Genomic DNA, 18999 nt, shown 5'->3' on the forward strand with positions numbered 1-18999 from the left:
GCTTTGCTAAACTCCAGATATATCAATCCATCCATGCATGTACAAATTATACATGAATTGGTATAAAGTTAAATATTATTTACTGAATTAAGGCGGCGGCAGTACTCAACTAATATGACTGAGGAATGAGGATATGCACAAATTAGGCGGGAAGTGCTTGTAGCTATTAGAAGCTAGAAATCACTGAAGCTCTATTATCATCTAATTAATAGGTTTTAATAACCATTCATTTGGATGGTGCCCTTCTTGCTATTATACTTTACCAAAACAACAGTTCGTCCCGTCGGAACACTAAACAATAAAACGGGAATTTTATGTGGCAGCTTCTGTCACATTTCCTAAAAAAAAAAAAAAAACGGGAATTTACAAAAATAGCGATATTCGGATATGTACCAACTACCAATTATAAGGGCTTGTTTTTACCATCAAAGGAATAACAATGCTAATAGCATGCGGCCACGAATTCGTCCCGGACCGTAATATCTGTGTTGGCACGAATATTAAAAATGCCCCGTACATTTCATCTCGGACTGAATTGATCCGGATCCTAATCAGATAGTCAAGATGCATTAACTCAAGAAGATGCAGACTCCAAGGCCACGACAGTGAAAACTTGTATCAAGTCCTGAAGGTCATGTTTGGTTTTGGAGTAAAAGTTACTCCAAATTAAATTTCTTACTCTGAACTAAGGTAGATTAAAATAATTATATTTGGTTAGAGTTTGATAGAGCAAGTTCATAAAGAGAGAGAAAATTGTAATATGATGTTATTCTAACAGCAGAATCTACAAGTGAAGTTACTCTAACCAGAGAGATAAAGTAACTTACTTCGGATTAACTCAAATGTTATTGCATCATATTCTTTCAAATTTATTTTTTATTTAACTCCTTAAAATAAAGTAAAGATTCACTTCACTTCTTACTCCACAACCAAACATGACCGAAATGTTATATTTTGATCAATAATCAGCTGTTCAAACAGTAACCTAGCCCAAAATTCTTTGACACTATTCCAGCTCTTTCATCGCCATCTGGAATTAGGCCCATACATTTTCTTAGGGAAAGAATGAGGTCCTTGTGCGGGTGCGCCATAGCTGAAATTGGATGTTGGATACTTGGATCCCACAAAATACTATTTTTTTTTAGTGCCAACAGACGAACAGACGGCCATCTCGTCAGTCATCTGTGATTGGAAGCGTGCCACACATCCAACAAGACGAGGCGTGAAGTGCTCCCCGCAAGGGCTGCAACGGATGAGCTTTCTCAGACGGAAAAAGATCATTACCATTTGTATTTATTGTTGAGGAGGGTTTAAATGCCTCTATTTTTTTAAACTTTAATAATTCAAAATTTAAAACTTAAAAGTCAAAATAAAACTGTTGGATATAATTTACATCATTTTATCTATGCATGTGTAAAAAATTATGACATTTCAATTTTATTTTGATTGTCATCAAGAGCTTGTAAAAAACGCACTAATGTGGATGACATCTAGACGTTGATTTTTGAAATTATTGATTCACATAAAAACAACATTGAAATGTGATAATTTTTTATGAGCACATAAAGAAAATAACATAGATCACATCTAACGGTTTTATTTTGACTTTTAAGTTTTAAATTTTGAGTTATTAAAATTTTAAATAATAAAAACATAATGGAGATACAAAAAATGAAAGCATTTGAACCCTCCTCTTTATTGTTTACCGATGTAGCCTTCTCTAATATTATACTTCATGGAATATTGCAATGCTGGAGAGGGCTGTGTACTTGTTTCACTTTTTATAACGAACTGTTGCAGAGTGCAGACTAGAGCCGACATAAATGCAACAATCTCTTGAGGTCTGCACAAAAAAATTCACGTGCATTAAATCCAAACAATAAACGAAGCATGTAGAGACCAAAAGTTAGAAAAGAATACCTAGAACTAGAAGCACTTCTGTTTGAAACAATCAGCCCGTATTAATTGCTCCATAGAACCTTCTTTTCTTTGAAAAATAAATTTCTGCGCTAGACAATATGGTTTTGCTCCATGAATGCTGAGCTGGTAGCATTAGGAGATCAAGAATTTAGCTCATCCATTTTATAACATAGTCCAGATCATAATTAAAATTCACTTTAGAATCAAGACTGATCTTTATTACCCAATCTGAATTCAATGGGTCAGATCGCCAGGAGAACTTTTCTATATTATATTCTTCCTTTTTTGTTCTTACTGTGATGGTCTGAGTGGATGAGAGGACATGGATTTAATTTTTATTTAAATAGTTGTAAACAATATTATTAGTAAAAAATTAGAAGGTCGGTAATAAGCTAGCTAAATTGAAATTAAAATGGCAAATATGACGTTAAAAATGAAGCCAAAGAGTCTTCCCACTACAAGGTATGTCAAATAATGCATCAAGTAATAGTCCTCATAATTCATCAAGTAACGATCGCAAGGACAGGAGAAAGGGGAGGTAGCACAATTGGCTAGAAAAATGTTTTTAAGTTTTATACCCAAAGATCGAGAGTTCGATTTTCCCTCACGAACCTTGATAGCTACTACCAAGTTTTCAAAAAAAATGATCGTAAGGACAGTTAAGAACAAAAGAGCCTGGCTGTTAGGCTTGGCATTGTACCACTTGGGCTTGGTGCTGGTAACAGCCATGATGGCAATATTATGTATCAAATCATGTTTGCTTGATACACCTATAGGGACCAACATAAATGGGATAGCAATAATGAACACAAGTGAAAAAGGAACATTCACATAACTGTTTACATTAATTCACGTGCATTATGCATATACGGACATGTATTAACCATCTGTTGCATTGCTTATATTATTGTGTGTTCTTGCAAAGTTCAGTATATGTGTGATCTAATCAGTTACTAACAAGAAGGATTAAATAAGAGATAATATAGCCATATAGGACATCAAAAAACAAGCTCTTCATGGAAAAAGAACTTGCAAATATACCATATATTTCTACCTAATCATGACAGATAGTACAAAATTATAACTAATGCATATACCAGTGGCTGATCATCCCACCAAAGTAAACAAATTGTATACTAAACTACCCCATACAATTAAAAAAAAATATAGCTATCATCAATAACAAAATTAAAATTACAAAGAATCTGATGCGAACAGCCTCCAGCACTTTCAATTTAGCACCTGAATTTCTATTTTCCTTCCCCACCAGAAATTGGCTGAAACTTGCTTTTGCAACCCGCCACCTCACATATTCTAATTCTTTCCAAAGAATAAGACCAATACACTACCCATATCTAAACAGAATGTTATTAGAACCAACAATGGACCAGTTGAAGTTTTCAGGTGCCAAGGTGCAAATGCGGAACCCACATCGAGGGAGCCATGCAAACATTATTATTTACCTACTTAACAGTAGATGTAGAACGGTACAAACCTGTAACAGCATTACTAACCTTCCCATTTGAATGCCTAACATTAAAACTAGCTGCCTTTTTAGGCTTATTTTGGAAGAGTGAACCAAGCATATTCTCCAGTTCTTGGGCTGTAAATTTTGCATATTTACTTGCGCTCGCATCTTGTTCAACCAGAGGGCCATAATTTTGCATGTAGCTCCTGTAAACCGGTACGATAGCCTGTACTACCAAACTACACATCTTATCCCTCAACTCCTTGTCAGAGATAACCCATTTTAATTGCTTCTGGTACATTTCGTTAAACATCTCATTAAAAGATTTTAACCTCTTCTTGACCAAGTCCCGTGCTGTGGCCCGGCCACCAGAGAAAATCATCAACCCTTCCCTGCTAAGTAGCCCTGGCAATTTACCCCAAGTCTCCCTCAAAAACACAGCCACATAGTAATCCTTGTATTGTTCATGATCTCTCAGCCACGTGTCCCCCAGATAGTCCCCAAGACGTGTACCCTTAAGGTGCTTGAAGAAATGCCAATGTGTATTCATCATGAAAATGAAGGCCAAATTTGGGTCTTCATATCCCTTCGACCAGGTCTCAAAATTTAGCTCCAATGCTTTCACTATATTCAAAATGGCATCGATTAAAAGCCTTTCGTGAAACCTCTCCTGTTTCCAGCTCCGCTGGATTATCAGCACCTGTGTTAATACAGGTCTGTATTCATCAGAGAGAAGTCTATTGCAATACTCAGTAATGAAGCTGACGAGACTAGGGACCCTTCCATCAGGTGGCGGTGTAACATTTCGTTGTAGCTCTACTTGCACGAGCAGCTCGCCAAAAATCTCACATGCCCCTTCCACTACCCGTTTGATCAAATCCCGGGTTCGGGTCTGAATATCTGCACATGCCTTCGACCCAAAAAGCCGATTGAAATCCAACCTCAGCTTGTTAAGGGAATTGAAAATTTCTAACAGTCGCAAAAGTTTAATGGGGTCTTTCTTTGCATCGGACACTGTGCGACCAAATTTGATGAAGTCTAAAATCCCAGCCCGGGCTGCCACATCAGCAAAGCAGGATGCTGAGTCAGCAGGCCGGCGGTCAAACACCTCAGTGCAGACCTTGTATTCTGATTCTAAAAGGTGCTTAACTGCGAACTCGAGATGTCGTCCCCACCGCTGCACATGGGTCCCGAGCATCTGTGCATCATCTGAATTGGAGTCCAAGTAATCAATTCTAAGAGCCTCAAGACTCTTGCGCACATTCGACCCGCGTATGTCAACGAAGGCTGACACACATTTATCAAGGCGATTGTTCGCCGCCAATCTATCAAGGATCAATGAGAGTTTGCGGACTACGGGTACAGGAAGTGGAGATGGTGCAATGGCAATTGCAGTATCTCCAGAAGTCTCAGGTTGCTGCAAAGGGATAGGGGTTGAATGGGCTGATATAACCTGGCAGAATTCAGACTCAAGCCTGTCTAGTGTGGCTGACAACAATCCACCATCAAGTGGTTCGGGCAGGTTGTGGTCAGTACCGGAAGCTGATTTGAGGGAAGAAAGTGTGTCTGTTAGTTGAGAAATAAACCTGGGGTCGGCTAACGAGTGATCGGCCAAGTATTCAACAATATCATCTAGCCACTGAACTGCAAGGCCTGAGTTGTCAGAGAGGAATTTGAGGGCCTCCTCGAGCCGAGTTAATATGTCTAAGAAGGCCAACAAATCCTCTGCAGGCCCATCACCAGAGAGGAGAGGCCGTTCAAGCCCATGCACCGCGTCAAAAACCTTGAGCACAGCTGCGGCGGGTCCAACGGCACGATCAATGTGGCCACCAACCTCCAGCAACGCCTCACGAGGGGCTCGGATCGGCCGAACAGATGCTTCAAGAGAGGGGAGGCGGTGCTTAATCTCTTCCAAGTGAGGCCCGGCTCGGGAAAGGGCTGAGGCAACGGAGCGGGATTTGTCCAAGCAAGAAGCTAACGAACGGCGCGCAACTAGGAGGCTCTCCATAGCCCGGTCTTCGTCGGAGTCGGCCTGGCTCTTATCCATGGTTGGGAAGAAGGTTCTAGAAAGTGAAATGTAGGTGTAAGAAGAGCTTGGATTGGGGTTTAACAGGGGTGCTTTAAGGGATTGATTTGGTGAGAAAAATGGAGGGAAAAAGGGGGTGAGCGAATTGGGGAAAAAGGGAGAAGGAAACGGGGCGGAAGAAAGAGAGAGAAAGAAGAGAGGGGTTCAGAAAAGGTTAAGAGAGAAAGAGAGCGATGTCATAAAGGGGATCTGGGTAAAGAGAAGTGGGGCAGGGGGGAGGGAAGATGGATTTGTTTGTTGTTGGGTTAAGGGGTGGGAATTTGGGAGAATCTGAGAAAGAGAAAAAAGTGATTTTAGCTTAAGGCGGGGGGAAGGGGGAAGTCGAGAAGAAGACTTGGGTTGCTTTGTGGCAGAAGCGAGAACCGCACGGCTTCAGAAGTGTTTCACTTCGATGACTTGGGTTGCTGTTTCCATGCTCCCGGTGCACCGCTATGTACTATCAGATCCGCTGTTTTAGATTCTATGAAACGCATCCTGTTTCAGGTCACTAGATGGGACAGCAGGATCCGCTTACAGTGCCTGGCACAGATCCTGATTCCACTTATTTGGATCCATTAAATTTATACGGCCGGAAATTAGGATGGAATGGGTCCGCTGAATCAAGAAAAGAAGATATTAACATAATAGACCTTGTAATTTGTAAAATGGGCATTCAGTGGGTATAACCGTATAAGAAAGCACGTGGAAGTACAGGAGTATTGTTTAAAACTTTAAATGCAGCGTGAAAAAAAGAAAAATTAATCAGAGGGTATTTGAAATTTCGTATAGCAATATAAAGTTAATTTATGAACATAAAATTATGTTGTGACGAAAAGAAATATGAATCAGACAAAGATAAAGATTTTTATATTTTTTTGAAGAATAACGTGATACTTCAAATTAAAAATATCTCCATTTTTCCAATCCATTATTAAGTACGTTGGGTGTCCGATCCGCCAACGGCTACGATTGAAAGTTAAAATTTTGAATTTAATCTCAGCCCTCCAATTGCATAATCTGCCTTCTTTTGATTAAATATATCTGAATAATGTGTAAAAGTCTAAATTTAACTAAAAACATACTCGTCACACGTACCACCACACAATGCATTACAATTAAAATTAAATAAATCTGAAATTTAACGATATAATATGTTTCCTTATTTCTTCCTTTCCAATATAGCGATATAATTATGTTTCCTTATTTCATTCATAATTTCTCTTCTATGTTTCTATAGCTATTGCCATGAGAAATCTAGAAATATTATCAATTTTGTTTCTATACAAATCTATACATGTTACAATAGAAATCAATTGATGGAAAATCTTAGAAGCACAAATCAGATGATGAGTGTATGCACCTGATGAGGAATCAAAGAAATGACGGGAAGAGACTGGGCGGAAGAACATTAACAGGTAATTCGTTTGTGATAGATTTTCATTTTTTTGGTTGATATATTCATTTTCATTTGATAATTCATATATTTTAATCGTTTGATGGAAACGATCGTCTTTTTTGTTTTAAATAAATAAAACGGATCATTTTAAGGTGAATAATTATAATGTTATGTAAAATATTGAGATAAGGTGAACGATTATAATGCTATATAAAATAAAAAATATTTGAAATAATAATTATTTTGACTTGAAACCTTAAGGTATGAAAACAAAATTTTGATTCTTTGCTTATTTTAATATCTTATGTTACTTTTTTTTGTTCTGATTTTAGAGTGTAATGTTTCCTTTCCTTTTAAATTATTCTAAAAAAACGTTCAAGGGCTCAAACTTTGTACAAAAGCAAGGCCAACAAAAATTGAATTGAATTTACAGTACTCATAGAAAGACTGCTCTCAAAGTTCAAACTATTAATCTATAAATATGATTATATAAATATGATTAATTAATGAATTAAATTTGTACATGCTTATTTTTTCATTTTACTATATAATGTCGAAAAACGAGTTTATGAAATTTGTATAATGATGAACTAATTCATAAACTTTTTGCAAATATATGAAGATGATATTGAAAAATAATATGTTGCATTGATGCAAATCCATGTATCTTTTATTTAAATTTAAGTCTTGATATGTAAAATTATATCATTACATTGATGTTAATTTTTTCACATTATTTTATTTGAGAATGTATTATATATTTTGAAATAAAATGTTTTCTAATATTTTATATAAGTTTTTTTGAAAGGAATATTTTATATAAGTATTCTAAAACATAGTTCACAACTTCACATATATATATGTTAAATTTAATATGCGATTCTTCTTGTACACAATCATGACTATAAAATAAATAAAAAAGGATAATAAATCTTAGTGGTGAAATACATATCATACAAAAAATGAGACAATCCTATCAAATAAATCTTAAAAATTCTATTTATGTTACATTGCTTAGAGAAGAATCACTTGATCTATTTAATATCTTAATTTATAGCAGTATTAAATTAAAAGTAAAAATAAAAAGGTATTTAAGAAGGATAAAATTGTATTTAGAAAAAAAAAGTTTATGTTCACAATAATCTAATTATTGCTATAAAAATAGCGTCTTCCTATTTAATATGTCATTTAAAAATTTTATTTGCTATTTTGTCTATCTTTTTTATGAAAATATGTCATTTTGTATGAGATTTCTTTTAGTATTTTCTTATAATGTAATCCGTTGCAACGTATGGGCAAAGTACTAGTAATATGATTATAAGGCTTTAAGAAAAATATACAATTCATGTAAAATTGTGGCAACAATTTTCCCTGCGTTACAAAATAAAACGGTAATGCGTATTGTTCAAGCGTATGTGCCAACTCTGTTTTTTTTTGCGACATGAATTCATTATGTCAAATATATATAAATTATTTTACAAAGTGTTAACTTTAAGAAAAATTTGAATTTATATAAAATTCGTATTTATTAATGTTTCCTAGTATGATAGAGGGTGCTTTCATGACGAGTCGGATATAAAAATGCATTGGCTTTTTAGTTATCCGTCTTTTTAAAGAAAGAAAGAGCACCTATTAGTCTACTACCGCTCAATTTTTAAATTCGCCAACTTTTTCATAAAATGGTCATTCCTTCTAATTCTTAATTTGTCAATTAACTATTTAATTTCTACACTGTGATCTCACATAGAGGAAAGAATTCAAAAAGATAAGATGTTGAAGATTACAACAGGATTTGAAGACACTTAGCAGCATATGTTATATGCAATCTTATTAATATTAAACTTTTAAGTTTACAATATCAATAACATTAAAATTCAATCAATTATGATCAATTTGCTGGATTAGAATTTTGTGTAATAGAAAAGTCTAACTGTTAGTAAAAAGAAATAGGAAATATTATAATGGTTAATTAACCTACATAAACCCTTGTAAGCTGTAGTGCTAAGTTCAATCGATAAATATTTTCTCTTCAAATTTTTATCTCAAATTCTAACGGTTGGTGGCCCGGACCACCCTTTTTTATGATCTTTTTAAAAAAAAAAAAAAGATGGTCACAGCTTTAAATGTGTCACGTAACTTGTAAGTACCAAATTTTGCCTGTGTTAAGTACGAATTATGTGCAAATAAAAGCATGATTGGCATTTCGAAGCAAAGGTGGTACATGAGCAAATTAAAGGCAAAATTCAATTCCCTTCTACAATAATTGACACTTCTCTATTTTTCCAAATACATGTTATAACAAAACAATAAATTTTCATATATCTGAAAACTACTATAATTATAATTATCTTTTATATATATATATAAATCTTCGCAGACTGCAAAATAGTGAAAGAAACTCAAATTATAATTTTTTTTTAAAATCTTTGAATTACTACAGTACTACCTGCTCTCCTCTATAATTCCCTTTTTACACTTCAATTGCAAATATATGAATCAAAGCAGTTCAAGACGAAAATTTTATTAATATCCAAAATATTTAATTAATTTAAAATTATACCCACTGTTTATTAGGATTTTCATAAATGATCAAACCGGCCAAAATATTGCCGGTATAAGGTATTGAAGTGACTTTTAAACCGCGGGTATAATTTGGCCGGTTTGATCATTTATGAAAATTCCACCAAACAGTGGGTATAATTTAAAATTAATTAAACATTTTGAATATTAATAAAAATTTCGGCAGTTCCAATATATTCTGTAAAGTCCATTAAAGTGGACAATACTTCATACTTTTTTAATATATATTTTGCTACATGCTTCTAGTGGAAAATTGTTGGAAAACAAGAGCCTTTCTTCCACCTGTTCTTTATCTACCTGGTAATCATCTTATTTATTCCATCGATTAAGCAATAATACTCGATCATTAACTACTAAAGTTTAATTGTTTTATATGTAAATCCACTTATTGTTCACCTAACTATTCACCCTTTCATTTATTAACTATAATTATATATCGATAAAGCAAAAAATACTTAATCATTAGCTACAAATGTTTAATCGTTTTATATATGTTGATTTATATATGAAATGACTAGATTTTTAATTGTTAACAAAAAAATTTCCCTTGAGTGAGGCTCCAGAGGGTGAAACGGATCAGATACGGAGCGGATAGTGATAAAATCATATTCATAATTTTTATTTTTCGGATAACATATTGAATATTAGACGGATACAAATGTAATTGATGAACAAGTCAAAGGCAAATACGCTCAGATAATAAGTATTATCGTTTTATTTTGTAATGCAAGGAAAATTGTTGCGACAATTTTACATGAATTGTATATTTTTCTTAAAACCTTATAATCATATTATATTTTTAATTTGAAGTATCACGAAATAAGTATTATCGTTTTATTTTGTAACGCAAGGAAAATTGTTGCCACAATTTTACATGAATTGTATATTTCTCTTAAAGCCTTATAATCATATTATATTTTTAATTTGAAGTATCACGAAATAAGTATTATCGTTTTATTTTGTAATGCAAAGAAAATTGTTGTCACAATTTTACATGAATTGTATATTCTCTTAAAGCCTTATAATCATATTATATTTTTAATTCGAAGTATCTCGTTTTCTTCAAAAAATATAAAAATCTTTATGTTTGTCTGATTCATATTTCTTATCGTCAAAACATAATTTTATGTTCATAAATTACCAATATATCGCTATACGAAATTTCAAATATGCTCTGATTCATTTTTTTCAACACTGCATTTAAACAATACTCCTGTACTTTCACCTGCTTTCTTATACCCGTTGAATGCTCATTTCACAAATTACAAGGTCGATAATGTTAATATATAAATATTATTAGAAAATACATAATTTTTTTTTATAATATCTATTAAACCCTATGATATGGATAATTAAAACATAAAACCATATCAATATTCGTATCTACACGAATATCAAATATTCATATCTAATTTTTCGAATACAGAACAGTTATCATCCACTCCGTATGCGTAATGGACATTGGTTCTTACTCTGAATTTTTATCTTTATTTTCAAAATCCAAACAATCAACCAGACCGTTCAACATGATCTCCATATAAAAATGTACTTGTTGGCCAAATTTTACATTTTATAGAAATTTTAAACTATATTTTAGATAGATAGAAAATTATTATTTTTGAATCGTCCCGAATTAATTTAAAATATAGTAAAAAAAATCTAAAAAATATAAATTGCGATCTCCGGTTATATATTCATATGAAATTATGCTAAGTAATTATATCGACTATTCAGATTTTAAAAATAGAAATAGAAATCAATAGTACAAATCGATGTGCACTAGATAATATTGTAGCCTCATCGGTCATCACTTTATTTCCTTAATTGATGTACAATTATTGTTAACAAGGAGTGGAACTTCCGGATCGAATCGGAAGGGGGCCCGATGATGTAATTTTCATTAAAATTGGTACTTTTAGCATGTTGGTTGGATTGATGAGTTTGTTGAGTTTGGTTTACTTGTGGGCAAGACTTGGGTTTTTGCTTGTAGTATTGGATTTGAGCTTTTAGTGTGCTTTAAGCCTTTAACCAATTTTTTGTTAAAGAGAGTAAGCACTTCAAAGGCGGTGAAAAGATGCATTTGGTGGAGTTCAGGTGCGAATTTTTTGTATGTTTACATCATGATTAATTTAGTTGCCTTCAATAAAAATGAGGAACGTAGATTTTATGTGGCAAACACAAACATCCAATCATGCAACATGCTTAGGCGATTCACAGAATCGACCCTATGTCAGCATCTCACGACACAGATGGTAGTTAGGGCCCACAAAAGAGGATCCGCACTGTTGAAAGAGATGATAAGAATTGACTCGACCTTCTTTTTTCAAAGACCGCATTATCTGGTTATGCGCTGGATTTCATTTCGATTTTGTTTGTCATTTCCTTCTTGGATGGTGAATGTATGAGTTGGAAACAAAGTCTTGCTGGTAACCAGTGTTGGTTTTAAGGCTTTATTGGTCGTTCATTGCACATTAGTTTGACATTCGCTCAAAGATCCTTCTTAGAAGGTAAATGTATTATGTATGATTGGTCGATTTTTGTCTACATTTTTCAATTCAAGTTGAATTTGTCGGATTATAATGTTTTCGACATTTTTCAGTTTATAATTAAACATCATGATTTAAATTTCGTTGAATTAATATTTTATTCAGGTGATGGAATTTTGCAAATTTGGCGGATGTCATTAATAAAAATATCATAATATATAAATTCTTAACTAATTATTAGTAACTAAAAATTAAATTAAATATTAACCGAATAAATAATTACAGAAAATAACTTTTCAGAACATAGCAATATTCGTGCAAAAACATTATATATAATCCAACACAATCTATTTTAACTAACAATAAGAACATCATTCATTAGACAACACTATTATTTTAATAATAAAATAAATAAAAGACAAGCAAATTCAATGATGCATAAGCAATTAAGCATCATTCATTTTTAAAATAATGATGAAAAGCATTATGTGGTCGAGTGGATTATTTAAAATTTATATGTATCTATTCGAATAATTTTAACTTCTTTATTTTTGGGTTACCTCATGGAATCCGGAATCGGAACGAGAATAAGAAATTTTAGTTGTGATAGTATCTTGAGCAAAGTTAGGATGCGATGTGCTTATTAAGAGAGTTTGGTGAACACAATTTTCAAAGTATATCGAATTGGCTTCAAATGATAAATTCATGTACTTCATAAGTGATGCATGTACATGTAAAATTTTGAAAGTTTCAAATTCATTTGCTATAAGGTGAAGCAGTAAAAAAAATGAATATTTTATAAGTTATTTTATATATTTATTTTTTTATCATTTCTTTGACCGCTCGACCTTGTAGCAAATAAATTCAAAAGTTTTAAAATTTTGTATATGCACGCATCACTCATGAAGTACATGGATTCAACGGTTTGGATTCGTCGTTTGAAGCCGATTCGATATATTTTTGGAGTTGTACTCACCAAACCCTCTTGCTGAGCACATCACACCCTAGCTTTGCTATAGTATATTTTCTATTAATTATAATAATATACAGAAAGCAAAGTTGCAACCTTATGTATCCGCAGCTTCCGTGACATCGTCGCCAATTTCGCCATAATTTCCCTGGTAAATTGTTAGAAAAATGAACGGTAGTTGAGATACAAAGATGCAATTATCCAATAGTGCGCATTGCACAAGAAGGGCTTGCTTGCAAGAAACTACCTCTGCCACTTTCACTTTGGATCTGCGGTCAATACATACTCTATAATATATAGTTAGATATACCGAAAGCTTTAAACAATTAATATTTAATACCTAAAGGATAATGACAAGTCACACAAAATTGTATGGTAGGTCCATTGTGTCTTGTACACTTCTCTTTTTTTCTCCATTTCCTTTTCTCTTTCTTACCATTTCATTTGCTGGCTTATAATTTATAGATATTTTAATTTTTTGTATCTTTCATTAATAAAAATTTGTAACTTTTTGTCTACTAACAAAAAATAATGATTGCTGTCCGATAATACATACTAATTTATATACTTTACAAATGACTCAGCCATTGAATCTGAATTTTTTATATATATTGTAACATAAAATAGGTTTTTTAAGTATATAGTGATACATGTTTTGATATAATCAATACAACATTAGTCAATTCTATTATTGACATAATAAGATAAAACAATCCATGTTGCATAAAGGTGATATCAAATTAATGAATCTGCACTTGTTTTTCCCAATCCCTCTGAAACTGCAATTATTATCTTCTTTGGTTCAACATTTAAAACTTTTGCAAAAGAAAATTGATAATTGATCAAGCTTGGGGTGAAAACGGTATGAATAATATCCAATCCGTATTCAAAAATTTAGATGTGGATTTCTGATATCCGAATATCCATACAATGATATGGTTTTACGTTTCAATTATCCGTATCTGAATAGTAGATATATACCATATATTTTAATATATATTATAAAAAAATTATATTATTCACCATTATAATTAAATAAATATTACAAACTTTAATATCATTTTTATAAATATCCAGTTTGATCTGAATCCGTATCCATATCCATCTGATTTCTGCTCTGTATCTCTTTCAAAAAAAAAAAAAGAATATAGCTTTATCACTATTCGCTCCGTTTTCACTCCTAGATCAAGCCCATTAGGAATATCGGTCTATAACTCGTTAATACAACTTGGTCCAGGTAGATTTTTTTTTTTTTTTTTTGTTATGAATAGCTGTTGGGAAGTTTTTTTAAGAAAGCCCTATGTATTATAAATCAAAATTATGAGCCGATGTTTTTAATTAAGTAATATTTATTTCAAAATTAAGTTTATAGAAAAATATTCAAATAAATTTAAAAATTGGAAGGGCAGGAATTTTGAAACTCCGGCCATACATTATTTACTTAAAAAAATGAAGATAAATCAAGGACATATATTCAAATTTCTCGCACCTCAAGAGCTGACATTTCAAAATTCAGCCCGTCAAAAACTACCATTTTAAATTCCAACACTTTCTTTAAAATATAAAAAAAAACAAAAAAAAAACTGATTGTTTATTAGCTGCTAATTAACAATCAAACAAAGGCCTTAGTAAAGTTCTACTTCTTTCTCTAAAAATAATTTTGAATGTTACACTTCTCAAAATAGAAAAATCAATAGTTGTGAGTTAGAACTAAAACCGAGCCAAGTACGAGTCTGTGTTTCCCCAGGTGTCTAAGGTACTATTTAAAAAAATGACGGTTCTGATTAATTCTATCCATATTCAACTTAATTCAGTCCCTATTATGACTGTAGTAAGAGATCTACTTTGAGATTTGTGCCAAGCAAAAAGAACAGTTTCAATTTTCTTCTTACACCTCAGGGGAAATAAATCAACTGCGATTTCAAATACCCTGCATCTCTGCGATTCCAAATTCCTTCATTTGTTTTTAGAGATTTGTACATAAAAAGTAACTCCTCCTTGAAATTTGTATATTTAAAATGTGAAGGGATTAGAGGAACTTGAAATCGCAGCAGATTTATTTCCACACCTCAGGTACCTGGGTGATACGGAATGCGTATCCTCTGAGATATCTCAACTTTTGCGTGACCGACGTGTCCGATGCCTGTTCGGGGTGATGTAAGGGGTCAGTATTATGTGTGCTTTGAGATTCGCACAGAACGTATTTAAACAGTTGGGATTTTCCATAAAGTCACGCAAAGTTTGAGATATCTCAGAGGATACGAATTCTGATACTCACATGGCTCCGCAGGTAACATACTGTATTTATAGTTGACGATTTGACGTTGGCTTGAATGTATCCTATCCAGAAAGCTGTAGAGATTCATTAACAATGATTTATTTCGACAAGTCTTGCGCTGGTTCCTGGTTGGAACTTTGAAGGCGATTAGTTAGCATGGGATCGGGTCCAACTTCAGTCGGACAATCAGCTTGTGTCACTAATTTTTCAGAGTATCACGGTCTCACGGACGGGACAAACTTGGGTCCGATGAGTTCTAAAACCGTCCGATCCTCTTTAAGATTTGTGCGCACGGATATTGAAAAAATGTGCACAGATATTAAAGCGAGGTGCACAGATCTTAAAGCAGATCGGACGGTTTTGGAACCCATCGAATTCAGTTTGAGTCCGATGGGCATCGGACCCAAGTTTGTCCCCGGACACGGACAACCTATTTTTTCTGCCCTTTTGCACTTTAATCCTCCTATTCATTATTAATTCTAAATCATTTGGAATTTTACAGATTTGAATATTCAAATGAAATATCAAATATATTATGTGCCCATTTCAATAACTTTCTCCTCATCTGAATTGAACTCCACAAGTCTTTACAATTATTATTTTGTGTTTATCGCAGCGTGTAACATTTGAAAATTGATGTTTTCGCCGTGTAACCTTTTGATTGTCGTCTGGTAAAAAAATGAAAATAAAATAATTTTTGAAGGATTTTTTGAATATATATTACTATTGCTGATTTACTGTAAAGAAAACAGCTCTGCAAGTGAAACGCGAGGCCAATTTTAGTTTATGAAAATCCGTGAACTTTGATCACCAGCGACTTATAAAAATGAACTGCATCGAAGAATCTAGAGATTTTGGAAATATTGAACTATATGAGAGAAATCTCTAACTCATCACGCATTTCCAAGAAGATATTTTTCTCTTTGAACTAAATTCCAATTGTTGTTTCTGTTGTTCAACTGAGGTTTGACCTATTTGTCAGTTGTTTAATGTATTATGTTTTTCATACCATGTTGCGCTATTAATAGAGAAAGGGACCTCTCCATTTCTGTCACCGCCGGAGATGAATGAGGTGTTTCACATGATACCATTTTATAGTACGGCGGAAGAGTAGAAAAAAAATATGTCGTGCCGTGATTAACAGCCTTGACTTTGATCCCGTGCTGTGATCAAGTGAATAGTGATCCGTGCTATAACTAAAATATCGAGAGGTGATCACGCTGTGATTTGTGTGTTGTGTTCAAACGTAACTGGTCAAGTTTTTCACGTTTAACTATTTTTTCATAATTTAAGTTAGTTTATTCAAGATTCATCATTTGATTAAGACCTAACGGTCTTAATTACACGTGACTCGCGTGATTACGTGCCGTGCTGTGACCGGATCTTTCGCGTGACATGTCGTGCCAAATTTTCTACAAGCTCTCACAGTACGCGAATGGTCCTGGCACGAGACACGCGAGTCACGGCACGGAATAGTAACGCATGCCGTGTCGTAACCGTGCCATTCCGTGACGGAGCCGGCTCCGCCGTGCCATTTTTCCCACTCCAACCCTGGGCTGTCTGAAGAAATCACGACCTTTCAATTGGATTTTGGAATGTTATGGTTGTTTAACCATCGTTGATTTCAGGTGGCCCCATTGAAAGGTCCATTTCTAGTAATTTCCATTTTGGATCGTTGACTTATCTAGAATAATACAGAAAATTTGAATCTCCGACTTTTTTTATTTATTTATTAATAACAATATATCAGAAGCAATTTCTGAATCATTACTGGTTATGAAATTCTTTTTCACGGCAATAACGACGTGAAGGTTCTTTATTGGGCAGGTTGAATGAACTCAAGAGAGAGGTTTTGCAATAATGTGAGCTCAATAACATTTTGAAGTAAGAGAAGCACAATAGTTGTTGAAGTGTGATTTTCCCATCGTTGGAAGTTGGAACCAGCTAGAATCAAGCACTGACAGGTGAGTTCGGCCATCATATATTAATATACAGTGTGATTTTTCTGAAATAACTTATTTATTTGAGAATTAAAACATGGATTCGTAGCATTTATTGTCCGTTGAGGCCGTTCTATCTTTTTTTTAAGTTCCAAGAAGTTCAAGCCCAAATCAAGGACTAGTATAATAAATCCAAGATTATTGGGCCAATGGGCTTTATTTATAGTATATCATGCTGCTATATTTGAAGCACGTTAAGCTCACATGCTTAGCAAATTTAAGGTTTCTCGAGATATTCAACTTGAGCGAGCTGTTTTCATGAGTTTATCTCAACAGTTATATGTTTTCTTAAAATCTGTGAAAATAGAAATGGTATCTCGGTCTCAAAAATAAAAAAAATTCAGACCGAAATGACATATTGGTTCTTATAATTTTTGTAAAAACTAAAATAATTAAGTTGGTTTGATAATTTTTTTTATTTTTTATTTGTGGTCTCTCAAAAAATTTCCCTCATAAGTCATAACTAATAATTAGTGTGTTGTAATGAAGACTTGTTCTTCCAATTAGTCCAATTTGTATAAAATCGGTCACCTTTTTCTTTCATTGATTTATTCATGCATGGCCTAATACTCGATCGGTGGAAAACCTCGTCGGAACAGCATGAACACTGACGTGTGAATCCGGTATTCCACAAAAATTAAACAAGCAAAAGTTTTGCATTTATTGATTTTTTTTTTTCAATTTGAGCAAAGAACCATGCTTATTTTCAAAGGTTTAACTAGTGTTTATCGCGTCATAGCGGACTGGTTAAAAAAACAGCGCTATACTCAAATAGCGTCACTATAACGCAGAATAACGCGCTACAGCACTGATAGCGCTATATCTTTTATGGTCCAAAAATGCTATAGCGGCGCTATTTAGAACCGTGCTTTTTTCTTTCTTTCTTATTTTTCCTTTTGGATCTCCTATTTAATTCGCGGATTTAATTCACACGAATTTTAAAGCTAATCGGACAGTTCAGATATATTAGCTCAAAAGATTCTTTTTTGAGTTAATGCAGAGGATACTAATTTTTCAATTGTTAGTACAAACAATAACTATCTCTCTTTCTTTTTCTCTCTACTGTTTAGCGCAAGAAGAACCTCCGTAAATTACAGAAAAAATAGAGAAGCCCAGAGGGGGGAATTTTAACTGGGCCGATTGGGCCTAAATCCCAACACTAAATAAGTTGCGACATCAGAATGTCAGGAATGTATTCAAAAGATGCGTCTTAAAACTAAGATTTTTTTTTTTTTTTTTAAATATAATCCGAAACTCAGAACAAGACATGAACTCAACTCAGGAGTCAGGATGCGTCCATCTGGTTTCGATAGAAAAAACATTCCGTTTATTTATTTATTTTTTATAAATATTTTTGCTTTCTTGCTCAGTCGGGGCTTTCGGTGTGTATATATCTTTTTCATTCCAACCATTCTATTTTCCAATTTTTATCCGCTTGCCGATCTTAATTTCTTGTTTCGTTTTCCTTTAAATTTATTGCTTTATATTTAGATAATACCTTAATTTCCTTTCTGAAGTACAATTTTGCAGCATGTTTGTTTTGGCTCAGCGCTGTTATTCAAATTCTTGAATGGTGTTTTTTTTTTTTTGCTGAATGACCTTTTCTCCAATATTCATATGCCGACCTAGTCATCTAGCCACTGAGATTAGATGAAAATAATGGCTACTTGTTGTCGGTGACTGTATATACATCTTTTGTGCTCCTTTTTAAAAAATTCAGGATAGAGATTGGTATCCAGATGACATGGAAAAGGGGATTGAAGGCGGCCGGAAGAGAGAGAATAGAGAGATTTCATTTCAGTGACGGAGAATAATAATAAATAAAAAATGAGTCCA

At 33.4% G+C, this 18999-nt stretch overlaps 1 protein-coding gene across 1 annotated transcript; it reads right to left on the reverse strand.

The window, feature by feature from the left end:
- Positions 1 to 2940: 2940 nt before the first annotated feature.
- EXO70G1 (exocyst subunit exo70 family protein G1) lies at positions 2941 to 5829 on the reverse strand. The gene has a single exon (XM_078319540.1). The coding sequence runs from the start codon at positions 5433 to 5435 to the stop codon at positions 3384 to 3386; it is 2052 nt and encodes a 683-aa protein (XP_078175666.1). The 5' UTR covers positions 5436 to 5829; the 3' UTR covers positions 2941 to 3383.
- Between the last annotated feature and the right edge of the window lie 13170 nt (positions 5830 to 18999).

The sequence above is a fragment of the Carex rostrata genome, chromosome 18 (genome assembly GCF_964058835.1).
Source record: "Carex rostrata chromosome 18, lpCarRost1.2, whole genome shotgun sequence".
NCBI classification, from domain to species: Eukaryota; Viridiplantae; Streptophyta; class Magnoliopsida; order Poales; family Cyperaceae; genus Carex; species Carex rostrata.

What these genes read in the sequence shown, in the direction of transcription:
- EXO70G1 (XM_078319540.1), bottom strand. Translation starts at nt 5,435, where the DNA reads ATGGATAAGAGCCAGGCCGACTCCGACGAAGACCGGGCTATGGAGAGC.